At 52.6% G+C, this 27,368-nt stretch overlaps 1 protein-coding gene across 4 annotated transcripts; it reads left to right on the top strand.

The window, feature by feature from the left end:
* On the top strand, positions 1-27,099 carry WDR45B (WD repeat domain 45B). Of its 4 annotated transcripts, none has more exons than XM_047093911.1 (10): positions 1-177; positions 10,109-10,183; positions 15,998-16,099; positions 19,179-19,266; positions 20,291-20,385; positions 22,956-23,146; positions 23,697-23,782; positions 24,446-24,547; positions 25,248-25,369; positions 25,728-27,099. In XM_047093911.1, the coding sequence occupies exons 1-10, from the start codon at positions 111-113 to the stop codon at positions 25,832-25,834; spliced, it is 1,035 nt and encodes a 344-aa protein (XP_046949867.1). In that variant the 5' UTR covers positions 1-110; the 3' UTR covers positions 25,835-27,099. The 4 variants fall into 4 exon arrangements, with proteins under 4 accessions (XP_046949867.1, XP_046949868.1, XP_046949869.1 ...); XM_047093912.1 differs by lacking the exon at positions 1-177 and adding an exon at positions 184-711; XM_047093913.1 differs by lacking the exon at positions 1-177 and adding an exon at positions 730-1,332.
* Positions 27,100-27,368: the final 269 nt, after the last annotated feature.

Genomic DNA, 27,368 nt, shown 5'->3' with positions numbered 1-27,368 from the left:
CGCCCCTCGCTTCCGGCGCGGTGGCCTCCGCCGGGCAGACGGGACCCCAGCGCCCGGCCTCCCCGAGGACATGCGGCGCTGAGGAGCGGCGGACCCTTCGCGGCGGCGCCATGAACCTCCTGCCGTGTAACCCTCACGGCAACGGGCTGCTCTACGCCGGCTTCAACCAGGACCACGGTGAGGGCGCCTCCGCGCGCGCCCGGGCCACGACCCGGCCTCTTTCCGGAGTCCCCGGATCGGGCCGGCCCCTCCCCCACGCTCCTCACCCGGTCAGGTCCCTTCCCGACGACCCCCCCCCGACTCAGCCGGGCCCCTCCCCCGAGGTCCCCCCCACCTCCGGGCCCAACCGGCCCTCCCCGAACATCGGCCGGCTCGGCACGTTCCCACCCCGGACGCTCCTCACCGGTTCTGACCCCTCCCCCGACACCCTCCGACCCGGCCGGTCCCCTTCCCTCACGTCCACCCCCCCCCCTTGACCTGGCCTCCCCTGAAGTCCCCGTCCCCACTGGCCCTCTCCCCGAGGCGGCACCCCGGGCGGGGGGGGGGTCGCTCCCCTCCGGACTTCCGTGGAGCTCCGGGCGCGGCCGCACCCACTCGCTCAGGGCCCTGCGGGCTCCCACCGGCTTCGGCTACCCGGGGCTTTTCTCACGGCGCACACTGGGGTCTGCTTCGAACTCCGCGCTTTTTCCCGCACTCGTTTAGGGTCTCCACGTAAGCGGTGGTGGCTTGACAACGCCTGCTTTCTTGTCCGCTGCGGGTTGGGCCTCTCGACGATTCTCGCGGCCCAGCGGCCCGGTCGGGCTGAGGTCGCCCTCGCCTTTCCGGTCGGATTACCGGGAGCGTGCCCGTGAGCTACCCCGGCGTGTCTTGCCGAGTGAAATCAAAGGACTTGGTTGTCGGGGAAGCCTTGGGGGGGGGGTAGGGAACGCGCTTTCCTCCCAGTTTTGACTCCAGCTGAGGCCCCCTGGGTGGTTTAAGCCAGCCCTGCAGCCGCGTCCGGGAAGGCCCGCAGGGTGCGGGCGGGAGGGGCGGGGAGGAACTCGGATCCGAGGAGCTGCCCCCGCTGCGGAGCCAGGGTTTTGCCTCCGGGAGGAGCCGGGTGACAGCGGCCGCCCGGGGACACACTCCTGAGGGCTTTTGCGTGGCAGCTTCGCAAGTTTTGTGTCTGAGGGGAACCCGAGAAAGTGCCGTAGGCCCCGTTTTTGGGAAACTCGATTTCAGTAGTCGGTGCTGCCTCGCTGCGGCCGGCGCGTGTTTACCTTGCGCCCCCGCCCTGCCCGGCGCTGAGGGTCAGGTCCGACCTGTCCACAGGTGTCGACTGTGGTGTCACAGGTGGGCGGTGGAAGTAGGCCCGAGATGTGTGTGGGAGGAGGGCGAGCTTGGTTGCGGCCTCTGAGCTTGTCGAGGGGTTCTTGGTGGTGGGGGGGGGGGTGGGAATCCGGCCTGTGAGCTCTGGAGGGGTTCTTGGAGGGGGGGAGCCGGTCTCTGAGCTCGTGGAGGGGGTTCTTGGTGGGGGGAGCCGGTCTCTGAGCTCGTGGAGGGGGTTCTTGGTGGGGGGAGCCGGTCTCTGAGCTCGTGGAGGGGGTTCTTGGTGGGGGGAGCCGGTATCTGAATTCGTGGAGGGGGTTCTTGGTGGGGGGAGTCGGTCTCTGAGCTCGTGGAGGGGCTCTTGGGGGGAGCTGGCCTGTGAGCTTGTGGAGGGGTTCTTGGTGGGGGGGGAGCGGGTATCTGAGCTCGTGGAGGGGGTTCTTGGTGGGGGGAGCTGGTCTCTGAGCTCGTGGAGGGGGTTCTTGGTGGGGAGAGCCGGTCTCTGAGCTCGTGGAGGGGCTCTTGGGGGGAGCTGGCCTGTGAGCTTGTGGAGGGGTTCTTGGTGGGGGGGGAGCCGGTCTCTGAGCTCGTGGAGGGGGTTCTTGGTGGGGAGAGCCGGTCTCTGAGCTCGTGGAGGGGCTCTTGGGGGGAGCTGGCCTGTGAGCTTGTGGAGGGGTTCTTGGTGGGGGGAGCCGGTCTCTGAGCTCGTGGAGGGGGTTCTTGGTGGGGGGAGCCGGTCTCTGAGCTCGTGGAGGGGGTTCTTGGTGGGGGGAGCCGGTCTCTGAGCTCGTGGAGGGGGTTCTTGGTGGGGAGAGCCGGTCTCTGAGCTCGTGGAGGGGGTTCTTGGTGGGGGGAGCCGGTCTCTGAGCTCGTGGAGGGGGTTCTTGGTGGGGGGAGCCGGTCTCTGAGCTCGTGGAGGGGGTTCTTGGTGGGGGGAGCCGGTATCTGAATTCGTGGAGGGGGTTCTTGGTAGGGGGAGCCGGTCTCTGAGCTCGTGGAGGGGGTTCTTGGTGGGGGGAGCCGGTCTCTGAGCTCGTAGAGGGGGTTCTTGGTGGGGGGAGCCGGTCTCTGAGCTCCTGGAGGATTTTTGGGGGGGGGGGTGGAGCCAGCCTGTGAGCTCATGGAGGGGTTCTTGGAGGGGGGGAGCCGGTCTCTGAGCTCGTGGAGGGGTTCTTGGGGGGAGCTGGCCTGTGAGCTTGTGGAGGGGTTCTTGGGGGGGGGGAAGCCGGTATCTAAGCTTGTGGAGGGGCTCTTGGGGGGAGCTGGCCTGTGAGCTTGTGGAGGGGTTCTTGGTGGGGGGGGAGCCGGTCTCTGAATTCGTGGAGGGGGTTTTTGGTGGGGGGAGCCGGTCTCTGAGCTCCTGGAGGATTTCTTGGGGGGGGTGGAGCCAGCCTGTGAGCTCATGGAGGGGTTCTTGGAGGGGGGGAGCTGGCCTGTGAGCTCGTGGAGGGGGTTTTGGGGGGGATGGCCTGTGAGCTCGTGTAGGAGTTCTTGGTGGGGGGAGCCGGCTCTGAGCTCGTGGAGGGGTTCTTGAGGGGGGAGCTGGCCTGTGAGCTTGTGGAGGGGTTCTTGGAGGGGGAGAGCCGGTATCTGAGCTCATGGAGGAGGTTCTTGGTGGGGGGAGCCAGTCTCTGAGCTCGTGGAGGGGTTCTTGGCTGTGGGAGCAGGCTCTGAGCTTGCGGAGGGGTTCTTGGGGGGGGGAGCTGGCTCTGAGCTCATGGAGGGGTTCTTGGGGGGAGCTGGCCTGTGAGCTTGTGGAGGGGTTCTTGGAGGGGGGGAGCCGGTGTCTGAGCTCGTGGAGGGGGTTCTTGGTGGGGGGAGCCGGTCTCTGAGTTCCTGGAGGATTTCTTGGGGGGGGGTGGAGCCAGCCTGTGAGCTCATGGAGGGGTTCTTGGAGGGGGGGGGAGCTGGCTCTGAGCTCATGGAGGGGTTCTTGGGGGGAGCTGGCCTGTGAGCTTGTGGAGGGGTTCTTGGAGGGGGGGAGCCGGTATCTGAGCTCGTGGAGGAGGTTTTTGGTGGGGGGAGCCGGTCTCTGAGCTCGTGGAGGGGTTCTTGGCGGGGGGAGCAGGCTCTGAGCTCGTGGAGGGGTTCTTGGGGGGAGCTGGCCTGTGAGCTTGTGGAGGGGTTCTTGGTGGGGGGGCAGCCGGTATCTGAGCTCGTGGAGGGGTTCTTGGCAGGGAGTGTTGGTGAGCAGGCTCTGAGCTCCTGGAGGGGTTCTTGGGGGGGGAGCCAGCCTGTGAGCTTGTGGAGGGGTTCTTGGAGGGGGGGAGCTGGGCTGTGAGCTCGTGGAAGGGTTTTTTTTTGGGGGGGGGGAGCCGGCCTGTGAGCTCGTGGAGGGGTCCTTGGGGGGAGCTGGCCTGTGAGCTTGTGGAGGGGTTCTTGGTGGGGGGGGGAGCCGGTCTCTGAATTCGTGGAGGGGGTTCTTGGTGGGGGGAGCCGGTCTCTGAGCTCCTGGAGGATTTCTTGGGGGGGGGTGGAGCCAGCCTGTGAGCTCATGGAGGGGTTCTTGGAGGGGGGGAGCTGGCCTGTGAGCTCGTGGAGGGGGTTTTGGGGGGGATGGCCTGTGAGCTCGTGTAGGAGTTCTTGGTGGGGGGAGCCGGCTCTGAGCTCGTGGAGGGGTTCTTGAGGGGGGAGCTGGCCTGTGAGCTTGTGGAGGGGTTCTTGGAGGGGGAGAGCCGGTATCTGAGCTCATGGAGGAGGTTCTTGGTGGGGGGAGCCAGTCTCTGAGCTCGTGGAGGGGTTCTTGGCTGTGGGAGCAGGCTCTGAGCTTGCGGAGGGGTTCTTGGGGGGGGGAGCTGGCTCTGAGCTCATGGAGGGGTTCTTGGGGGGAGCTGGCCTGTGAGCTTGTGGAGGGGTTCTTGGAGGGGGGGAGCCGGTGTCTGAGCTCGTGGAGGGGGTTCTTGGTGGGGGGAGCCGGTCTCTGAGTTCCTGGAGGATTTCTTGGGGGGGGGTGGAGCCAGCCTGTGAGCTCATGGAGGGGTTCTTGGAGGGGGGGGGAGCTGGCTCTGAGCTCATGGAGGGGTTCTTGGGGGGAGCTGGCCTGTGAGCTTGTGGAGGGGTTCTTGGAGGGGGGGAGCCGGTATCTGAGCTCGTGGAGGAGGTTTTTGGTGGGGGGAGCCGGTCTCTGAGCTCGTGGAGGGGTTCTTGGCGGGGGGAGCAGGCTCTGAGCTCGTGGAGGGGTTCTTGGGGGGAGCTGGCCTGTGAGCTTGTGGAGGGGTTCTTGGTGGGGGGGCAGCCGGTATCTGAGCTCGTGGAGGGGTTCTTGGCAGGGAGTGTTGGTGAGCAGGCTCTGAGCTCCTGGAGGGGTTCTTGGGGGGGGAGCCAGCCTGTGAGCTTGTGGAGGGGTTCTTGGAGGGGGGGAGCTGGGCTGTGAGCTCGTGGAAGGGTTTTTTTTGGGGGGGGGGGAGCCGGCCTGTGAGCTCGTGGAGGGGTCCTTGGGGGGAGCTGGCCTGTGAGCTTGTGGAGGGGTTCTTGGTGGGGGGGGGAGCCGGTCTCTGAATTCGTGGAGGGGGTTCTTGGTGGGGGGAGCCGGTCTCTGAGCTCCTGGAGGATTTCTTGGGGGGGGGTGGAGCCAGCCTGTGAGCTCATGGAGGGGTTCTTGGAGGGGGGGAGCTGGCCTGTGAGCTCGTGGAGGGGGTTTTGGGGGGGTGGCCTGTGAGCTCGTGGAGGAGTCCTTAGTGGGGGGAGCCGGCTCTGAGCTCTTGGAGGGGTTCTTGAGGGGGGGAGCTGGCCTGTGAGCTTGTGGAGGGGTTCTTGGGGGGGGGCTGGCTCTGAGCTCATGGAGGGGTTCTTGGGGGGAGCTGGCCTGTGAGCTTGTGGAGGGGTTCTTGGAGGGGGGGAGCCGGTATCTGAGCTCGTGGAGGAGGTTTTTGGTGGGGGGAGCCGGTCTCTGAGCTCGTGGAGGGGTTCTTGGCAGGGGGAGCAGGCTCTGAGCTCGTGGAGGGGTTCTTGGGGGGAGCTGGCCTGTGAGCTTGTGGAGGGGTTCTTTGGTGGGGGGGAGCTGGTGTCTGAGCTCGTGGAGGGGTTTTTTTTGGGGAGGAGCCAGCCTCTGAGCTCGTGGAGGGGTTCTTGGGGGGAGCTGGCCTGTGAGCTTGTGGAGGGGTTCTTTGGTGGGGGGGAGCTGGCCTGTGAGCTCGTGGAGGGGTTTTTTTGGGGGGGGAGCCAGCCTGTGAGCTTGTGGAGGGGTTCTTGGGGGGGGGGAGCCGGCTTTGAGTTTGTGGAGGGGTTCTTGAGGGGGGAGCCGGCCTGTGAGCTTGTGGAGGGGTTCTTTGGTGGGGGGGAGCTGGTGTCTGAGCTCGTGGAGGGGTTTTTTTTGGGGAGGAGCCAGCCTCTGAGCTCATGGAGGGGTTCTTGAGGGGGGAGCTGGCTCTGAGCTCGTGGAGGGGTTCTTGGAGGAGGTGGCAGGTGGATGGTGGGGGCGTGTGTGCTGTGGGCTGAGTGCTGGTTTCCAGTGGGCAGGATTGCGCGGATTGTGGAAGAACGTGTTCCTGAGGAACGAGGCGTGAGTTTGCGGTCAGGTGTCGGACGTTGGACAGTTACGTGGCTGGACGCTTTGGGGTTTGATTACCAGACGAGGGCAGTAGGGTTTTAATGGGTTTGGATAACCACGGAATTAACAGTGATACAACAACTCTTCAAAACCGTCTGCAGTGGAAAGAGTTGGTCCTCCAGTAGTGAGGGGGGGGGAGAGGTAACTGTAAACACTTGTGCCGCGCCTTTCCTGTTTACAGAAGCAAGAAGGCTGGGTGACTTGAGGTCATTTAGTGCCAGAGGATCGTTCTTGCCCACTTGCCTTGCTGTGGGGTGAGGAGTTTGTGTGTTACGTTTCAGTATAGGAATTGAGACTCATGATACTATTTGAGAAACCAGTGAAGTTTATAGTATTTTTATAAAGATTTCATCAAAGTTTTTTTTAACGTTTATTTATTTTTGAGAGAGAGATCGCGCGCGCACAAGAGGCAGAAAGAGGGAGACCGAGGATCCTAAGCAGGCTCTGCAGTGAGAGAGCAGAGCCGATGTGGGGCTGGAGCTCACCAACCATGAGATCATAACCGGAGCCAAAAAAGTCACTTAACTAACTCAGCCACCCAAGTGCCCCCAAGATTGTTTTTAAAATACAATTGTGGCTCTTAAAAGGATCTATTTCAGTTGCCTAAAAAATACCCTTTTGTAAACCCAGCTCATTTCATTGTAACAGTTTGTAAGTAAAGTTAGTGTTTTTGAAAAAAATAAAAGCCTTACTCTTAAACTTCTGGTTATCTTCGGATTAATTCTCTATGATAAAAACTTATGCCAGATAATTGAGTTTATTACATTTTGTTTTTACTTATGCTGGTTTTTAACTTTTGCATAGCTTAAAAAATTTTTTTTAATCTATGTTTGTTTTTGAGAGACAGAATGTGAACAGGGGAGGGGCAGAGAGAGAGGGAGACACAGAATCCGAAACGGGCTCCGAGCTGTCATCACAGAGCCCGATGGGTGGCTCGAACCTACAAACTGTGAGATCATGACCTGAGCTGAAGTTGGATGTTTAACCAACTGAGCACCCCCCGCGCCCCTGAGTATTTTTGTTTCAATATCTATCTTTTTAATGTTTGTTTATTTATTTATTTATTTATTTATTTATTTATTTATTTATTTATTAATGTTTATTTTATTTTAGAGAGAGAGAGAGAGAGAGAGAGTGAGCGAGCAGGAGAGAAGCAGACACAGAATCCGAAGCAGGCTCCAGGCTCTGAGCTGTCAGCACAGAGCCCGACGCGGGGCTCGAACTCACGGACTGTGAGATCATGACCTGAACCGAAGTCAGGCGCTCAACTGACTGAGCCACCCAGGCGCCCCTACGTTTATTTATTTATTTAGAGCGAGAATACCAAGCAGGCTCTGTACTGCCAGTTCAGAGCTTGGTGTGGGGCTCGATCTCATGAACTGCGAGATCTTGACCTGAACCAAAATCAAGAGTGGGTCATCCAACCGATTGAGCCACCCAGGCGCCCCCACGATTTTTTTTAAAGTTTATGTATTTTGAGGGAGGGAGGGAGAGAGAGAGAGAGTGAGCGAGCTCAAATACAAATGGGGGAGGGGCAGAAGGAGAGAGAATCCCAAGCAGGCTCTGCGATGTCAGCACAGAGCCGTATAAGGGCTGGAACCCAGGGTGGTGACCTTAGCCGAAACTGAGTCCGACGCTTAACCGACTGATCCGTACAGTTACCCCTAATTTTCATTAAGCATTTTAAACTCTCATTGCAACTTTTGGCTTAGAAATCATTGTTTGTTTAATTTTCTTACGTGAAATATAGTTGACACACAGTGTTACATTCATTTCAGGTGAACAAGAAAACATTTTTAAAAGGGCATTCATGATTTTAAATATTCGAACTTCTAAAGATAATTTGCACTGTGTTCTTCAAGACTCTTAAGTGTCGAGATGTACATTTCTTTAAGTTGGCTGGCTATTTTTCTCTCTATTCCTTTGGGAAACACAAATGTTTGAGTATGTACCCTTGTCTACATAGAGCACTTGCTTCTGCCTGGACCTAGACCTGAGGCCACAGATTGACTTCCTTGGGCTACTTCACTGTGGTTACAGGAAATAGGGCTGTGTTTGCATGTGGGCTGTACGAAGTAGTCTGTGCAGACACACCTCCGAGACATTACAGGTTTGGTCCCAGACCACTGCAGTAGAGGGACTGTTACAATAAAGTGAGTCAGATGAATATTTGATTTCCTAGTGCTTCTAAAAGTTATGTTTACACCATATTATAGTCTGTTCAGCATGCAGTAGCATTATGTCTTAAAAAACCAACGTACATGCCTTAATTCAAAAGTATTTCACTGCTAAAAAATGCTAGCCATCATCTGAGTTTTGGTGATTTGTAATCACTGGTCACAGGTCACCATCACAAATACAATAATGGAAAAGTTCAAAATATTGCTAGAATTAGTAGAATGTGAAACCGAGACCTGAGCCAGCAAAGGTTGTGGAAAAATGGTGCTGACAGACTTGCTTGAGGCACGGTCACCACAGATCTTGGATTTGTGAGAAACGTAATGTCTGTGCAGCAAAATGAAACAAGGCGCGCCTGTCTATAGAAGAATGCCCTTCAGGGATCCCGACGCCCTGTTTCTGCACCACTAGAGCTAACCCAAGGGTGTGTGGGGTCACCAGCTGTTGGGCTGATGGTTCCTCTCTGGGGAAGAGGCCTGTGAAGACAGCAAGGATGATGCCTGGCCTTCTCAGAGAGGGTTTCCAACTTTTGGTGTTCGGAATACTTTTCCTTCTAACTTTTTACTGAAGTATGCCGTACTTACAGAAAAGTGCACGTACCCTGTCTTCACCTGATGACTTTCCAAACTGAACCTAGCACCCAGGTTAAGAAACTGAACATACCTGAACATAATTGGACCATTAACGCCTGGCCATCCTTCCAGCCACTGGCTCAGTCTAACTTCCAGCCACTTAGATTAGTTTTGTCTCTGTACATCATTCTTGCTGATTTGTTTAAAAACACTTTTTTTAACGTTTATTTTTGGGGGAGAGAGGGGCAGTGCAAGCGGGGAAGGAGCAGAGAGAGAGAGAGGGAGACACACAATCTGAAGCAACTCCAGACTCTGAGCTGTCAGCACAGAGCCCGACGCAGGGCTCAAACATATGAATCGGGAGATCATGACCTGAGCCAAAGTCGGATGCTTAAGCGTCTAAGCCACCCAAACTCCCCTTATTCCTGACTTTTTTTTATTCAGCATGATGTTTGTGAGATATTTTCCACATTGCTGAGTATCGCTATAGATCCTTCTCATTGATGCATAGTGTTTTTGTGTGTGTGAATATGTCACAGTTAATTCAGTCCACCACTTGAGGGGGCATTTAGGTAGGTTCCCAGCTTCTGGCTATTAATGGTGTATGATCGCACTGCTGTGAACAGTCGAACGCATGCCTTTGGTGAACATATGTTGTCATTTCTGCAAGGTATATCCGCCAAGGAGCAGAGTTGACGACTGTAGTACCTGGCGCAAACAGCTTTCTAGAGCGGTTCTGCTGGTTTGCCGTCCACCAGGTTGAGAGTTCCCATGCCCTTACACCCACTTACTGCTTGGTGTTTTCTGCCACGTTGGCTGTTTTAGTTGGTGTTAATTGGACCGTTAACAACCTGGTGTGTGATTTGGACTCACAGTGACCTTGACAGGATTTTAAGGGTTCAGCTTGTCTACAGGTGGGAGGAGGTCGTGGGAGACCTCAGGCCACCTTCTGGAAGTCCGCGCCCCTGCTCCAGTCTGGAGTGTCCACGCTTGCTGGGATTCCCGCTTGCAGCTGTCCTCCGGGAGGCGTGGACTTTATTGTTCTGTCCTCGCCTCTCCAGGTCGACAGCACCGGAGACAGGTGTGCAGGATGGGGAGGCCAGCGGTGAGCGTTAGTGAGAGGCAGGTGTTGGAAATGTGCCGTGGCGGCAGCTGGCCGACTTGTCACGGAACCAGGAGTTCAGGCGGAGCTGGCCTTCGGGAAGAAAGCCCTGCAGGAGGAGGTTGGAGGGACTCCGGAGGCTCTTTATCGTGTTAGATGAGAGACTGGAAACGTGCTAGGCTGTGCACGTTGTGTGTGTGCGCACGCGCGTGTGCGCACGGCCCTGAGGAAGATAGTTGTGGCGTGTGCAGACTGCGCCCGTGGGGTCAGAGCATCTGCGGGAGCTCTTAGGAACGGCTGCTCTCTCTGGACCCCTTGCTTTTGCCGGTTCGGTCCCAGTCCCAGGGCGCTTAGCTGGGACCCCTTTGAGATGATTAACCGGCCTTTCTCACACTTCAGGATGCTTTGCGTGTGGGATGGAAAACGGATTCCGGGTCTATAACACTGATCCACTGAAAGAAAAGGAGAAGCAAGGTAAGGAGTGACTGACATTTCCTGGTTTCTCCTGTTTTCTAACCTTCAAAGAATCGACGTGTCCCCTTACCGATGGGGGAGGGGCTGGTTTGGGAGGTAGCTAGGAGGTTCTTGGCCCTGCGTCAGCCTGGGTGGGGCTGTCCTCTTCTTTCTTCAAGTTGCCACTAGTGCCCAGCTCTGTGGGGCCAGGATCCAGCGGTGATGCACCGGGTGTGGCCCGACGCTGGTTTCTCTGGCGAATGTGAACTTTGAAACTCGTGTGTGTCTGCCCTGTCTTCAGTCCTTGCTGGCTGTCCTGAAGAGCACAGTGTGGTTGATGCAGGCTGTCTTCACTCGTCCTGCTGAGCGTAAAATTGCAGACAGCTCACACGATGGTTGAATTCAGCACATGGGATGCCCAACTCTTTATTTTTAAAATTTATTTTATTTTATTTTTTAAAATGTTTATTTTTGAGAGAGAGAGAGACAGAGCGCAAGCAGAGGAGGGGCAGAGAGAGAGGGAGACACAGAATCCAAAGCAGGCTCCCGGCTCTGAGCTGTCAGCTCAGCCTGATGTGGGGCTCGAACCCCCAACCCGTGAGATCATGACCTGAGCTGAAGTCTGGCACTTAACCGACTGAGCCACCCAGGCGCCCCAATGCCTAACTGTTGATAAATGACCACTTAGGAAATATTTTCTGTAGCAATAAATTATAGTTGCTTCTGTTTACTTATTTCAGTGCCTTAAATTATGTTTTTGTGGAATACAAGTTTTCAGAAGCTTCTAAGTGAACTTAAATAGAATCAGGACTTCTATTGGTAATATTAAGATAATGGTCTTTTTACTGTTTGACAGGAAAAAATGTTAATTTTACAGGTAGAGTTTTTTTTCAGTTTTTCTTCCCCCAGTGTATTTTTCTTAAGCTTTTGGTGTCTCCTGGTCTTTACTTGCTGGGAGAATCAAGCACTGCCGACAGATGAACAAATCTCGGACAAATCATAGAAAATGAGAAACATCCCTTTTCTTCCCTGCAGTTGGGGTTTTGGTTTTCGTTCATTGCAGATGCTAGATTTTTTGCCGCTAGAACTGTTTCTTATTTGTAAGAGGAAGTTCCTGTATCCTGGTGCTCCACGAGAGAGCCCCCCTTCCATTTTCATAACTAATAACCCAACATCAAGGATTTCCAGAAATCTTTCCGGCAACGGAATCCCTTTGTCAAGTACAGTCTTTGTACGACTACGCTGCCATGTAAGACAGTAAGTGGTGCTTTATTGTCTAGGAGTTCGTTTTATAAGTGGAGGTCTATGACTTTAATTTATTAGAGAAAGACAGTGTGGCTGGTAGGTAAGGGCTTAGATACCGGACCCTCCTTGTTGAGGTGGAATCTGGCTCTGCCCCCCTTACTAGACGGCTGTGTGGCCTTGGGCAGGTGCCTCACCTTCTCCTGGCTTCGCTTTCTTTGTGTGAAATTAAGGTGGTAACTGTCTACTTTCTAAGGTTATTGTGAAGATCACTGAATTACAAGGCTTAAGATACACAGAGGAGTGCCTCGCACACATATTTATTGCTGTGTAAGCTTGTGCTCATAATTTCTCAGCCCAGCAGTAGTGAGCTCTTAGAGAATGAATCCGCAAGAGGTCCAGGCCGTTGATGGGAGTCTCCTGGCAGCCTTCTAAGTCTCTGACTTTTACTTATTTTTGGTTGCTTAGTGAATTAAGACAACTCTCCTTTGTATGGATAAATAGTTACAAAGTACTTTCAAACAGTTTGACTTGCACATCTCAGGATACTTTTTACTTAGAGTGACCCAGAAACTTGGAGTTCAAAGTTTCAAAGTTGAGTCATTAGCAGTATATTGACAGCTGTCTCCTAATTGCTGAAACTTTTATAACAGATTCAGGATTTCTTATAAAAAGGTAGACAGGAACCATCTAAGAGTCTGAGTTCTAGAAGGGTTTGCTGATGTCGTTCGTGCTGACGGCATGTATCATTCCCTCTTGCTGCTCTGCTGAACTATGGGACAGCTTTTGGATGGTGCATCTTATTTATTTATTTATTTAAAAAACTTTTTTGGGGTGTCTGGGTGGCTCAGGCGGTTGAGCGTCCGACTTCGGCTCAGGTCATGATATCACAGTCTGTGAGTTCGAGCCCCGCATCGGGCTCCATGCTGACGGCTCAGAGCCTGGAGCCTGTTTCCGATTCTGTGTCTCCCTCACTCTCTGACCCTCCCCCGTTCATGCTCTTGTCTCTCTGTCTCAAAAATAAATAAAACGTTAATAAAAAAAAATTAAAAAAAACTTTTTTAGCGTTTATTTATTATTAAGAGAGACAGCGTGAGCATGGGAGGGGCAGAGAGAGGGGGAGACACAGAATCTGAAGCAGGCTCCAGGTTCCGAGCTGTCAGCACAGAGCCCGATACAGGGCTTGAACCCACAAACCGCAAGATCATGACCTGAGCCAAAGTCAGACACTTAACTGACTGAGCCACCCAGGTGCCCCTATTATTTATTTATTTATTTATTTATTTATTTATTTTTAAATTTTTTTTTTCAACGTTTATTTATTTTTGGGACAGAGAGAGACAGAGCATGAACGGGGGAGGGGCAGAGAGAGAGGGAGACACAGAATCGGAAACAGGCTCCAGGCTCCGAGCCGTCAGCCCAGAGCCCGACGCGGGGCTCGAACTCACGGACCGCGAGATCGTGACCTGGCTGAAGTCGGACGCTTAACCGACTGCGCCACCCAGGCGCCCCGCTATTATTTATTTTTAATGTTTGTTTGTTTTGAGAGAGAGAGAGAGAGAGAGAGAGTGCAAGCATGAGGGAGAGGCCGAGAGAGGAAGAGAGAAACCCAAGCAGACTCCATGCTGTCAATGCAGAGCCCGATGTGGGGCTCGAACTCACGAACTGTGAGATTATGACCTGAGCTGAAATCAAGAGTCTGATGCTTCACCAACTGAGCCACCCAGGCTCCCCTTCAAGGTGTATTTTAATGAAGCCACCCCACCCCTGTGCACCTGCCGGTTGGTCTGCTGTTACATTTCTGGCAACTTACAACTCAACAGAAAACAGGCTGCACCTTGTTCCTGTTTTATCTTGGTAGTTTCCTTTCCTCAATGAGGAGGAAGGAAGTGTGCCTGCATTTTAGTGGTCACACCCTCCCCCCCCCTCATTGGGGCTGTCGGCCTTACCTCCAGTGTGACTGGCGCTGACTAGGTGAGACTGGCCCTGCCCTGTCCCTTCCAGGTGTGCCCACCGCTGGCAGGGACTGGGAGCTTTCCCCTCGCTCTGTCCCTCCCAGGCATGTGTTGTAGGTGCTGCGTCTCACACCTGGAGTGGCGGGTTTGCGGCTCTGCTTCATTCCAGGAAGGCCGTGGGGCCCCAGGGAGGGTGTTCATAATAATGCTGTGGGGTCCCAGTGTAGGACTCGGATTCACATCTGAGCGTATGCTAGAAAGAAGGTTCAAGAATGATAAATTTGGATAAAATATGGTACCCAGTGAGTGATTTATAGAGACACGGAGTACTAGTGAAAAGTTACCTTCGCTATTCATTTGGAAACACAACTGTCCCGCAGTGTGGAAATGATTGGAACCTGTACAGCTCATGCTTAGCGAGCTTGCACAGTCTGCAAGGTGGGCAGAGGGCTCAGAGGATTTCCCGTCTGCAGTGCCGCCCGCTGTTCCCTCCCTGTGACCAGTGTTCACACATGTGATGTTGGCAGCCATAAGTGGGGAAGTAGAGAGGAGACAGAGACCTAGAAAGAACACCACGTGCCTGAGGTGGAGTGCAGGTGAGGGCTGCTTGTGTTTGGGCCCCGTGGGTGGTGGTCAGATGCCTTCCAGTGTCTGGTGCTACGCTGGGGCTGGGGGCACAGTCGTGAATAGGAGTGTGACCCACCAAGTATCTGGGAATAAGAGGTGACCTGTTGTGCACAATTCCCGACGTTACCCAGTCCAGCAGCCTGCCTGACCTGACAGTGTGTTGGGGCCTTAATCCTTGCTTTTGTCTAGTGTCACAGAAGTTCACATGGACTTCGTGCTCATGTGGTCACCCCAGCACGTCCCGAGATGAAGGGCCTAGAGGAAAACGGGAGGCACGGGAAGTGGAGGGGGGTGAACCGATTACCATGAGGGGGTGTTAGCAAGTTAGCGTGTAGCTTTGCTGAAGGCGTGGAGAAGCAGACCTTTCCATGACCTTGCTTCATAACCTTAACGGTACAGTTTAAGTTGGTAGGATCTTTTTGTAGGGTAATTTAGCAAAATGTGTTCATTTCACATATTTGACTCATTAATTATACCTAAAGGATTTTATCTGAAGGGGAAAAATTAGAAAAAGGACACCAGATGCTTGTATAAATATATTACAGTTAACCCTGAACAACACGGTTAGGGGTGATGACACACACTCACCCCACTCCCCCCTATAATCGAAAATTTGTATGTGACTTTTGACCCCCCAAAAAACTTAACCGGTAATAGTCTACTGTTGACCAGCAGCCTTACTGGTAACATAAAGTCAATTTAACACATATTTTGCACATCATATGCATCCTGCACCGTATTCATACAGTAAAGCTAGAGAAAAGAAAATGTTAACTGAGAAAATCGTAAGAAGGGCTCAGTCAGTAGAGCATCCAGCTCTTGATCTCACGATCATTGGCTGTAGACATCACTTAAATAAATAAAACTTAAAAAAAGAGAATCATGAGAGAAAATACATTTACAGTATCTGACTGTATTTATAAAAAAAAAATCTGCATATAAGTGGACCCATGCAGTTCAATCCCATGTTGCTCAGCATCAAGTAGATAGTTCGTCCTTTCTAGGGTTTCTACGAGGCCTTGAACTTTACAAGAGTGAGCTGACGAGCTTAGGAATCATCTTGAAAAGCCATGACTGAGCAGGTAGAAGTTGATCTTGTGTTAACTTCTGACTTTCAGAGGCTCGGATTCCTCTCTTGCCCTTTGCTGTGCCCTCACGGTGCCAGGAGCTCCGGTCCTTGCTGACCAGAGTGGAGAGCTGGAGAGAACTGGATGGGCTGGTTGTGTTCTGTAATAGAAACGGTCCAGGGGCGCCTGGGTGGCTCAGTCGGTTGAGCGTCTGACTTCAGCTCAGGTCATGATCTCGCAGTTTGTGAGTTCAGGCCCCGTGTCGGGCTCTGTGCTAACAGCTCAGAACCTGGAGCCTGCTTCAGATTCCACGTCTCCCTCTCTCTCTGTCCCTCCCCCACTAGTGCTCTATCTCTATCAAAAATAAATGTAAAAAAAAAAAAAAAAAAGGTCCAGAGTGGGGTTTGCTTCTGTGAGCCCCAGACTCTCAGCAGGTCCCCATCGCCTTCCCTGAGCGAGCGTTGTTCGTCCTCTTCTGTTGTGGAGGAGTTCTGAAAACCTGCTGGCAGTTTCCTCTTCATGTAATTCACAGACATTTTTGAGCATTTGAGACTTCAGTGGAAGAGGTGTTTAAAGTGGTAAACTGCTTTTGTATGAAAGCAATTAGTGTGTTTTCTTAGAGCTTAGATGTCTTGCTGCCCCTTAAAATATGAGTTTAGACATTTCATACATTTTGGTGCGTTGGCTTGTTAGGGTGCTGTGTGCTCCGCACTTAGAGCAGAAGCGTGGCTCATGGGGACCGGCTGCGGAGAGGAGTCCAAAGCCCCCGGCTCGCTCCCTGTCCCCACCAGCCACCCATCTGGTCGCTGACAGCAGTCAGAGATCTCTCTGTACAGACACATACAGTCAGGTATGTAAATGCCGACTGCGACATCTGCACCGTTTACTTGTCTCTTTTTAAATTGTAAGATCCACGTACTAACTTGTTTTTACTATCATTTCAGAATTTCTAGAAGGAGGAGTCGGCCATGTTGAAATGTTGTTTCGCTGCAACTATTTAGCCTTAGTCGGTGGTGGGAAAAAGCCAAAATACCCTCCTAACAAAGGTAAAGTGGTTGTGTGCTTCCTAACCATGCCTCACGTGTAGTGATGTCTGGAACTGTCTAGAACATCTTTGTGTTTGTGGCTATGTTTGCTCTTCCCTGGTAGCCTGTGAAGTATGAAGGACTGGTCGCTAACAAGAATCATCTAGAAAGAGTGAGTCTTGTCTCCGCCACTCCCAGGGGAAGTGTGTGACAAGGGTCACTTGTTCTCATCAACAAAAAGCACATGCTTGTTGATTAACGTCGGCTAAATACGTACGGTCGTGCTGTGCCTCTGGACCCCATTTTGTTCAGAGCATTCAGCTGTGGGTTGGTATCCTAAATGTTACAAGTTCTTTTTAAAGCAAAGTGTAGTAAGGTTATTTTTCCTACAAAGAGCCATTGACTCACCGAAACATTGATTTTGTTGCCATGTAGAACAAAAACCACCTTGGCCCTTGGCTCTAGGTTGAAGGGTGTTGTTTTGATGCGTGTGTAAACCTGTGTGTATATGTGTGTGTGTAAGTCTGTGTGTGTATGTAAACCTGTGTGTGTGTGCGCAAAGAAATGGGAGTGTAAAAGTCTGGCTTTAAAGTTTATTTTTGAGAGAGAGAGAGAGACAGAGACAGAGCACAAGTGGGGGAGGGGCAGAGAGAGAGGAAGACACAGAATCCGAAGCAGGCTCCAGGCTCCGAGCAGTCAGCATAGGTGATGAGAACCTGACCTGAGCCGAAGTCGGACGTCCAACCGACTGAGCCACCCAGGCGCCCTGTGAAATTTTGAGTAAAATTTAAATTTACTTTTTGTAGAGTGCTGAAGGCATTTTTTAAAAAAGAACTTGGTCTGTTTATGCTTTTGTAAGATTAAGAATTTTTTGTCAATAATGTCAAAATTACTTCCTGAATTTACTCTTAATACTTTCATAGTTACACATTAAGACACATGGTGTTAAAACGTGAAGGGTGTTTGTGAAACACAGTAAGACAGGACTGGAGCAGACTGGTGGCCACAGTGTGACCGGGAGAGTTCTAGCTGAGACTGCACGGTGCTGTTCGGGCAGATCAGGGAGGCTTTTTTTGCTTTTTTGAGTCAGGAGCTCGGAGGACGGAAGAAGAACTCCAGAATTAGTGGATGTACCTTTTGCTGTCGGGAACTATATTAAAAGACAGACATGCAAAACCCTGCACAGAACATTTCAGATTTCCGGCACACCAGGAAGGCAGCTCACAACCCTTGGAGGCCGTGGGGAATTGAACGTCAACCCAGGTCTTTGGATTTTTCTCACTGCTCAGGGCGTTGGGTCTGGTCACTTTCCTTTTGTGAGTGAGAAATCAAGCTGCTGGCCCTAGGCCTTTCTCATGCTGTTTCCAGAAATTTTTTTTTAACTTTGTTTTATTTATTTATTTTTGATAGAGAGCACAAGCAGGGGAGGGGCAGAGAGAGAGAGAGAGAGAAAGAGGACCCCAAGCAGGCTCTGCACCGTCAGCACAGAGCCCAATGTGGGGCTCAACCCACGAACCTCGAGATCATGGTCTGAGCCGAAATCAAGAGTCAAACGCTCAACCAATGAAGCCGCTGAGGCACCCTGAGAAATTTCTGAAAATAGAGTTCATGTGGATTTGTGACACCCTTGATGTGGCTCATCTTTGGGTTCTGTCTGGTTTGGGCCAGAGGCTTTTTGGTGTTAGGTTGCAGACCAGGGAAAGTTTACTTTTGACCTGCTTTATGAGTTCAAGAGTAGACATGCCCTTTTCCCAGGAGGCTGTTCTTTCAGTGAGGTGAGTCCATTGACTGAGCTTCTGTCCCACTTAACGTGCTGCTGCTTCGTTGCCCTTTGAGGAGGAGCCCACTGTCAGGATTTGTTAAATGAAGGGATTTACCAATCCAAGATGGTATTTGAAAGGAGTTAGAACAGAAATCTGCTTCAGTTTTGAATGGTTAGTTTTTTTTTTTTAATTTTTTTTAATGTTTATTTTTGAGACAGAGAGAGAGAGACAGAGCATGAATGGGGGAGGGGCAGAGAGAGAGGGAGACACAGAATCGGAAGCAGGCTCCAGGCTCTGAGCCATCAGCCCAGAGCCTGACGCGGGGCTCGAACTCATGGACCGCGAGATCGTGACCTGAGCTGAAGTCGGATGCTCAACCGACTGAGCCACCCAGGCGCCCCATTGAATGGTTAGTTTTAACCTCTTCATTAGTGAATAATTTGACGGAAGTTTGGTAGTTCTACGTGTTTTCTCTTGATTTGAAATTGAGGTTACTGGGTCCCTCTGGCAAAACTTCCGTGTGAATTCCACGTCCAGGACGCGAGCTGGCCGTGGTGTCAGGACCTCGGGGGAGACATTCCTTCCCTTCCACTCTTGGCCCGCCCGTGACCTGCTGAGAAAGCTTACTTTCCCTCCCCTCACACCCTTCCTAGACAGCTTTGCAAGAGACCGATGGAGGAGATGGAGACTGTGTACCCCCACCTCTTCCCCGGCACAGGGCTGGCCGCTCTCTGTCTCCTCAGAGGTCTGGACGTGTCCTTGGCCCTGGGGATGCAGATGGCTAGTACATCCTCAAGCACCGTGGTGTGAGAAGAAGCAGGCACGGTGGGGTGGGGGTGAGAGAAATCCCTGGCCATGCTTTTTTATCTGTTCAAACTGAAGCCTTTCTTTTCTTGATTCAGGTGTGTGTCTGGCACCTGAGCAGTAACTGTGGGTGGGCTTGCTTTTGGCTCAGTCCAGTGGAACCGAGGGTGGGGGAAGTTCACCTGGAAACCAGGCGCGGTTGGCAGAGGAGGTGTGTGTGCGTGTCTGTGCGTACATGTGCATGTGTGCGTGCGTGTCAGTGTGCGTACGTGTACACAAGGGCGGGGGAGGGAGATCGGCTGCAGGGGGTGGTGTGGAGCCAGCCGGGTACTGGAAGGGAAGGGGGGGGGGTGCGTGAACACCCTGCTACCAGAGACAGCGTGGCGAGTGGTGGAGCGCAGGCGTCTGGCCGTGTGTGACCGGGCACCAGGAGAGCGGCACGTCCACCTGCTCGGAGATGAATGAGGGGGAAGGACCCCTTCAGAGTGCCCTCCCTTTATTGGTGTACCCATAAGTTCTCTCTGAAATTTCAGTGATGATCTGGGATGACCTGAAAAAGAAGACTGTTATTGAAATAGAGTTTTCTACAGAAGTCAAAGCAGTCAAACTGCGGCGAGATCGGTAGGTTTGCTAAGTTTTAAAAGTGGATTAGTTGCTTTCTCTGGAAACGTCTAAAATGCTTCATACTGAAGGAAAAAGTGTGTTTAGGAAAACGTCGTCTTCAGATGTGATGATGGTAGTTCATGACCAAAGGACGTAGGGTTATTTGTATTGCTGCAAAGAAGGTGTGAGTTTTATGGGTTTCCAGGGCTGGCACAGAAGCGGTTTGTCAGTGGACAAAGCCGGCAGTCCCCGGTGGCGCTCAGGCCTTCAGAGACCTGTCCCCGTCCAGCATGTTCCCACTGGGAACCAGGGGGAGCCTGGACTTGCCCCCTTCTGAGTCCAGCTTTTCCAAAGGCTGCCTCAGTAAATGTCCCCTTTGAAGGTAAAGGAAAATTGGGAGACTCCCCAGTGAGAAGGTGACGTTGATCTTACCTGTTGGAAGTCGCTTCTCTGAGCTGTTGTCCTCGTGGCCCTCAGGAGAACAGAGAAGTTCTTACTGGAGTTTCATTAATTTGGATCTTAATGTGGTATGATTCATATCCTCAGTGTGGGAGGGCAGAGGTGCTGAACAAAGTGAATGCAATAGCGACTGTCAGACCTGCACTCTTAGGTTTGTGACCTCCAGGAATGTCGGTCTCTAGGGCCCTTTAATAAGGCAAAGACTGGAGCCAAATAGGGATCTTCCCAACATTTTAAATTGTCAAGACAGATCTAAGAGCGTATAGAGAAATGATTTCTGCCCTGTGATTGCTGCTTGGTTCTTACTCTGGGTGAAATATTATCCAAAAATGTCTTTAAATCTCAGAAAGGTCCTTTGGGCAGCCTGCAGCCAGGTAGGAGGCCCTCGTTCGTCAGCGCCTGCCACACCCCTCGGTGCTCACTGGTCACCTCCAAAGATCACACCTGCAGGGGGTTCTGATTCAAGAGGGATACTTTCGTATGTGGTGTTTGTTCTAAGCTTCAAAATGATAAGAACAGAAGTCACAGGATGCTTGAGTTTCACTTTTGGGAATAGGAATCTTGATTGTTTTTTTCTTTCCAGAATTGTGGTTGTTTTGGACTCCATGATTAAGGTGTTTACATTTACACATAATCCCCATCAGTTGCATGTCTTTGAAACCTGCTATAACCCTAAAGGTAAGAAATTCAGAGTCATCGATGGGAATCGGCTTCTTCACGTTCCGTCCGGGTGGACGCAGACCTGTGCTTGGTGCCCTGTCCTCCGGCCGGTCTTTATTTGAGTGGCATTGCTCTGGTGAGATGGGTCCTGAGGCACATCAGGCGAACCCTGACGGACACAGGCTCCTCTTTTTTTCCTTCTTCACCCTTTCCCTCGGTCCACTCCACCTCCTCCTGGAAGGCTCTCCCGGCCACGTGCTCACTCCAGAGACTGGCCTGGTAGGCAGTGCCTCTGAGACCCTCTTGTATCACAGTCATGGGGCAGGGGAGTGGGGGGAGTGGAGGTCGAGGGATTTTTTCACGGTCGTTGCCAGCCATTCAGGAGCTCCTTGGTGGGCCGCGGTTTTGGGGTTTTACTGAGTTCTGAGGGACTTTCTTCCCTCCTTTGTTCTGGAGCAGGGATTACAGGTGACTGACTTTGCTATTCGTTATAGCATCTTAATTTCTTTTTAAAATTTTTAGGTTTTTTAAATTCTAGCTTTACTGAGGTCTAATATACGCAAAACTCATTCATTTTTTTTAATGTTTATTTTTGAGAGGGGAGGGTGCGGAGGGAGACAGAGAATTGCAAGCAGGCTCCGCGCCATCAGCCCAGAGCCTACATGGGGCTTGATCTCACAAACCAGGGGATCATGACCTGAGACGAAATCAAGAGTCAGGTGCTTAACCGACTGAACCACATGGTCGCCCCTAAAGCTCACTCATTTCAAGTTTATTATTTGGTAATATTTAGTCTTTGTAATCACTTGTGTAACTACCACCAGAGTGCAGACAAACCGGTACCATCACCCAAAAGCTTTTCTTCAGGCGGTCCCCTTGCCCACCTGTCCTTCCAGTTGTGCCTTTTCAGATGCGCTTGGTGTCTTACGGTACTTTTTGGATTTCTGCATGTGTTCAGTAGATATGCTTGTTTTCCTTGCTAAGTAACATTCCATAGTGTGGACATCCCAGATTGTTTATCCACACCAGTGTTTTGGCTGTTACGGACGGAAGTTGCTGTGAGTATTCACGCACGAGTCTTTGCGTGGAGGTAGAGTTTTATTTCTCTTGGCTAGATACTGAAGAGCACTGTGGTGGGGTCCCACCGTAGTTACGGTCTGGCTGTCTCTTCTGGTGTCCCCACTGGTGATCCAGGAGAGCTCCAGCTGGAGCAGGCCTTGCCTCGGCACGGCACGTGTCTGTGTCCCTCTTTGTAACCTGGGGCTGGTAATGGTGTCTCCCGCGGCGTCCTCTACATTTCTCTGAGGACGGTGATGTGGCTTATCGCCATTCTGGTATCTTTTATGAGGGGTCTTCACTTCCTCTCCTCATCTTCTGAGTTGTAGTTCTCTGTACCTTCTAGATAAGGCTCTTTGTTACCACCTCTGCAGATAACTTCAGTTGGTCTGTGGTTTTGTGCAAAACAAAGGTTTTCATTTACATGTTCTTCTAGGAACTTTAGATCTTAAGTTACATCTTTAATCCATTTTTTGTGTATGGCATGAGGCACAGGCCCAGATTTGTATTTTTCGATGTGAATATCCAGTTTCTAGTGCCATTTGTTAAGAAGACTTTTTTTTTTTTTTTTTTAATTTTTTTTTTTCAACGTTTATTTATTTTTGGGACAGAGAGAGACAGAGCATGAACGGGGGAGGGGCAGAGAGAGAGGGAGACACAGAATTGGAAGCAGGCTCCAGGCTCTGAGCCATCAGCCCAGAGCCTGACGCGGGGCTCGAACTCACGGACCGCGAGATCGTGACCTGGCTGAAGTCGGACGCTTAACCGACTGCGCCACCCAGGCGCCCCAGAAGACTTTTTTTTTTTGTTACTCACGTAAGTGTAAGATTTTTCTGGATTCTTTATTCTGTTCCAGTGGTATGTCTTTAAGCCAGTACCATACTGCTTTGATTTCTGCAGCTCTAAAATAATTCTTAAAATTAGGTAGTGTAAGTTTTCCGATTTTGTTCTTGTTTTACAAGAAAATTTGGCTACTCTTTGGCCTTGCTGTTCCTTATAACTTTCAGTATCACCTTTCTTCAGGAAGCCTGCAGAGGCTGTAATTGTGACCACGCGACCCTGCATGGGGACGTAGGTTGTGGCTGTGACCGCAGTAGATCAGATCAGGCTCTCTCCGTCTGTCAGACCTTTGGTTTTCTTTTACATCGTGTTGCAGTGTCTCATACAGGCACTGTTAAACTTATCCCCAAGTTTTTTGGTTGTTTTATGCAATTGTTAATGGAGGTTTTAGATTTCACAGTTTTGTATTGTCAGTAGCTGGCACCACGGAAGACAGACATTTGACAGAGTTTATTCAAGAACAAGTTCAGCAGATGTTTCCAGTTAAGAGGCGGCCTCACAGGAGTTAGCTTTGTCTTCTGGTACACCCTTTACAGTGAAAAGATTTTGTGATTCTGATAGAAATGGAAACCCATAGAGAAGTCTTACTGTTTCTTCTTGAGAGCTACAGGGCAGAGAGCAAGTTTTATTTGGGGAAAGTGGTGGCTTTTAGAGTCATGAGTCCCTGATGGGTTTTCTCCGTCTCCGATCAGGCCTCTGCGTCCTGTGCCCCAACAGTAACAACTCCCTCCTGGCCTTCCCGGGCACCCACACGGGCCACGTGCAGCTCGTGGACCTGGCCAGCACCGAGAAGCCGCCCGTGGACATTCCTGCCCACGAGGGCGTCCTGAGCTGCATTGCTCTCAACCTGCAGGGAACAAGAATTGCAACCGCATCCGAGAAAGTAAGCGTGTGTCCCTTCCTTGATGGAGCCGAGCGCCTGCCGCAGCGGCGCTTGCACTCCGGGGACCTGACTTGTGGGCCCCGCCGAAAATTGGCCCTTCCCTGTGGGTTCTCGGCCACCTTCTCTCAGGAATCACGTTGCAGTTGAAAAGCCTTTTACTTGGTGGAGCCTCCTCTGTTTGGCAGCAGTTAGCGTTAGTTTTTCCAGCGGGCCACGGGAGTCCTGGTGAGGGTGGCATCTCTAGGCACAGAACTGACCGCTCCAGGAGCAGGTCAGCCTGGCTGTGGCAGTCGCTTAGGCATCTGCCAGGGCGGGAGATGCGGGGGGGTTAGTGGAAGGCTGGTGCCCAGGGGGCTGGCTCCTACCCGGTGCTCTCGGGCTGGACAGCTCCCAACGAATTCTCCAGCAGGACAGAGGGAGCCGGTTGAGTTTTACATGTGTGGGGGTTTGGGAAGGGCTTGTATGGGCTGATGGGTTTGTGAGTATGATACTCATCTCAAAAAACTAAAAAGTTGTGAATGACAATAAAACGCTTCGCTGTTTTTCAAAGGGGACCCTTATAAGAATATTTGATACTTCATCAGGGCATTTGATCCAGGAACTGCGAAGAGGATCCCAAGCAGCTAATATTTATTGGTAAGAAGGCCCGTCACTGCCCGGGGTCGACCTCATCGATACGGGGCCTTGTGTGGCTGAGGGAGTCAGGACTAAAGCCCATCACTGCTCCGGCTTCTCTCTAGGATAAGCTGTGGTCTTTTAAGGCAAACACCGGAGCCCTTGTTAGCTCCCCTGTAGTCACTTGGGCGCCCTGTGGTGTTGGTGGCACCGCGGTGGCAGTCCCCCGCGTGGGTGGTTCTTTCTTTGCATTTGTGGCCTTGGCAGGTGCTGAGCAGCATTTGGGTCTGTGAGATAAACATGGACTTCTTACATGAACTCGGGGCGTGTGTCCCTGCAGCCCCGCGGTGGCGGGCCCTCCTTTCTGCTCTCACGGCCCTTCCAGCCGGGGGCGGGGGGGGGGGGGGCGGCGGGGGCGGGGCAGGGCAGGGCCTCAGGATGGGTTTACGGGAAGCCCCTTCCCCTCCATGTCACCCAAGGAGGGGCCCAGCTGTGGCACGCTGGGTGGTCCCACGGAGAGCACCGGGGCGGGGGGTGGCGGGTGGGGGTGCTGGTGCTTCACATTGCTCTCCGGAATTCATTCCGGAAGGCTCAAGGCACCAGCTCGCGTGCTGTGGCGCTGTGGTTGGGGCCGGGCTCCGCTGCAGCCACACGAAACCAGAGCTTCATCTGATTTCTCTGCAGCATCAACTTCAACCCGGATGCGTCCCTCATCTGCGTGTCCAGTGACCACGGCACAGTGCACATTTTTGCTGCCGAAGATCCAAAAAGGAATAAACAGTCCAGGTAGGTTTCCCAGAGCTGAAAGGACTGGTCCCTCCCTCAGGCACATTCGGAGCGAAGCCCCGATCCACCACCCACCTGACACCCTGAGAGTCCGTGCGGGCCACGTGCACACGGGTACAGCATAGGGCTGTAAGTGCATTTTTCTGGAGGATTTTCTTTTCTCTGGCTTACTTTATTGTGAGAATACAGTAATACACACAACGTACAAATCGTGTTAATCGGTAAGGCCTCTGGTCGCCAGTAGGCCCTGAGTTAAGTTTTGTGGGAGTCAGAAGTTATACCCGGGATTCCGACTGCTGGGGGCTGGTGTCCCTAACCCGCTCACTGTTCAAGTGTCCGCAGTACCTGATGCTAAAAGGGACATCGCTGCTTGCTTGTCTTTAGCTGCTTAGTGTGTGACCAGGATCCAGTCACCTTTCCTGTGGTTTAGAACTCGGACCTGCGCCCTGGCGGCTATTGTCACATTCAGCAAATCCGTTTACTGGCCGCAGATACCTGCACCTTCTGGTGCTGATGGTTTCCAGGTTTATCTTAAGCCGTTGGGAAGCGCTTAGTTTTTTCATGTGAGAAGTAAAACTAAAAGGAAAAGTAGAATTTAAAGTATCTGGGTTCGGGCTGTATGGGAGCCATGTTTCACCTTCGTCATGGAAACATAACTGCCTTTTCTCTCCTCCCTTTTCTGTGTCTCCTCACCTCCTAGTCTGGCCTCAGCCAGTTTCCTTCCAAAGTACTTCAGTTCCAAGTGGAGTTTTTCCAAGTTTCAGGTTCCCTCAGGCTCTCCGTGCATCTGTGCCTTTGGAACAGAGCCAAATGCCGTCATCGGTAAGTGGTCCTTGGCGCTGGCTGGCCCGTGCTCGCTCTCCTGGGGCGCAGGGGTCCCACTCAGGGTCTGCACAGCTGTGTAGGGGGACACCAGCCCCCTGCCCTCTAGGGTTTCCCAGGAAGATGTGGGGGCAAGGTTTTCCCCCTCCGCACATAAGTGGGAAACACAAACCACCCTAGAGCAGGTTGGGTTCCTGGCCACGTGTGTGCTCAGCCAGGAACGGGGTCCCTTGTCGCCCACAGTCACCCTGAGCGGCTGCTCAGAGCAGGGCCGTTCACGGTTCCTCTCAGTGAGGTCTGTTTGCTTTGAACTTTGAGGAGAGAAACACATGAGTAAAACGGTCTCCTTCTGTCTCAGCGATTTGTGCAGACGGCAGCTACTACAAATTCCTATTCAACCCCAAGGGGGAGTGCATCCGGGACGTCTACGCGCAGTTTCTAGAAATGACCGATGACAAGCTGTGACTCTCCGTCAGGAGTGCAATCAACAGCCACGGCCGACCGCCGCCAAAGCGCTGAGTGTGCCCTTCAGACTCCCGGGGCTGGTGCCGGCGGCAGGACTGCCCGGGGACCTTGGTCCCGAAGCCATTCTGTGGTTGTCTGTTTTCCTGAGCAGGGCTTCCCATTTCCAGTATTAAAGAAGGAATAATCATCGAGGCAGCGTAGACACTCACGTGGCCGTGAGCAGCCCGGGCCCGGCTGCTGGCCTGTTTCCTTTAGTTCAGCTGTGATGCTTTCGTGCTTCCGCCGCGCCCCCCCGCCTCTTCCCCCCGTGCGCCTGGGGGCTCCGTGCACACATAGGGACTGGGTTGAGAAAACGGTGGACAAATCGAAATTTGTTTTGGCAACAGATCCCATCATTTTTACTGAGTCTGTAGTGGGGAAATGAGCAACTGTGTAAATGTTAGTTCTTACATTACAACCAGATTTTTCAATAGAATAATAATACCAGCAGCTTGCCTTAGAAAAGGAGAAGGGGATTCCTTCTCCTGTCTGAACACGAAGAGACACAGCCGTGTTGGAGAACGCAGGGTGGGCATCTCCCTGTGAGCCCGCGTCCTGGTCTCCGTGCCTGTCGTGAGCCTGTGGCGTGGCTGTGCGCGTGCTTGTGCCCGCGTCCCTGTCTTTCTGTCGGGATGGAGGCAGGAGCAGCGCACTCTGTGTGCCCTGCGGTCTCCTGAGTGTCCCTCTTGTGTGTCGGGAGCAGTAACGTGTAGACTTTCAGAATCAGTCCCCGAGAAAAGCGTCACGGAATCCGGAGGAGGTGGAGGGAAGCGTTGGGCATCTGGGCAAAGCAGGCCTCGTCTGGGCGGGAGCAGGAGACCCTGGCCGTCGCCTCGGGTCGGTCGGTCGGTCGGTCGGTCGTTGGGGAGAGTAGCAGTACACTAACGGGAAGGAAAGGCACGCAGTACCGTTTTCTAACGTGGTAACTAACACAGGTTATGGGCTCTATGTTGTTAGTACTCCCAGAAGTATGTATTTAATTTGCTGAAATTCCCTTTCAAGAAACCTAACTTCACGGTTTTGATTTCAGGTAGCAAACGTCTGCGGGAGCAGCTCTCTGTTCTGCCTGTTCTCTTACTGTCATGTAATCAACTAACTTTGTATGTGGGTTTCAGTGTAAAGTATGCATGTTATACTTTTGTGTGTATTTAATCATGAAATTTAATTTTGCACTTATTTGTAATGTTTCTTTTAAATAAAAGTGACTAATTTTGTCGTACTCTGTATCCGTCAAGGGAAAAGAACTGTATGTTACAAACCCAGAGCCATCGTTTTAGAATCGGCCTCCGCTGCCTGTCGCGGGGCGGCCCTGTGTGTGAGCTCCCGCCTGGGGAGCAGAGGGGAAGGGAGGTGTTCATTAGCGGTTTTTATCGTCTGGTAGGCAAGCTGAGCCCACCGTGGCGGTGGCGAGCGGGACTCCCTCTCCGAGAGGCGCCCGCGTCCCGTCGGGTGCCTGGTCAGTGTGGTGTTGACTCGTCTGACGCTCGAGCCCTAA

This window comes from Lynx rufus, unplaced genomic scaffold (assembly GCF_022079265.1).
Source record: "Lynx rufus isolate CCGP_SWC_20201006 ecotype Redwood Valley unplaced genomic scaffold, mLynRuf1.p SCAF_37, whole genome shotgun sequence".
Classification (NCBI taxonomy): domain Eukaryota; kingdom Metazoa; phylum Chordata; class Mammalia; order Carnivora; family Felidae; genus Lynx; species Lynx rufus.
This window is presented reverse-complemented; position numbering and strand designations above follow the sequence as displayed.

What these genes read in the sequence shown, in the direction of transcription:
- WDR45B (XM_047093911.1), top strand. Translation starts at nt 111, where the DNA reads ATGAACCTCCTGCCGTGTAACCCTCACGGCAACGGGCTGCTCTACGCC. An exon ending in AACCTGCTATAACCCTAAAG is followed by an intron (nt 20,386 to 22,955) that starts GTAAGAAATTCA and finishes GTCTCCGATCAG; the next exon opens with GCCTCTGCGTCCTGTGCCCC. An exon ending in CAAGCAGCTAATATTTATTG is followed by an intron (nt 23,783 to 24,445) that starts GTAAGAAGGCCC and finishes ATTTCTCTGCAG; the next exon opens with CATCAACTTCAACCCGGATG.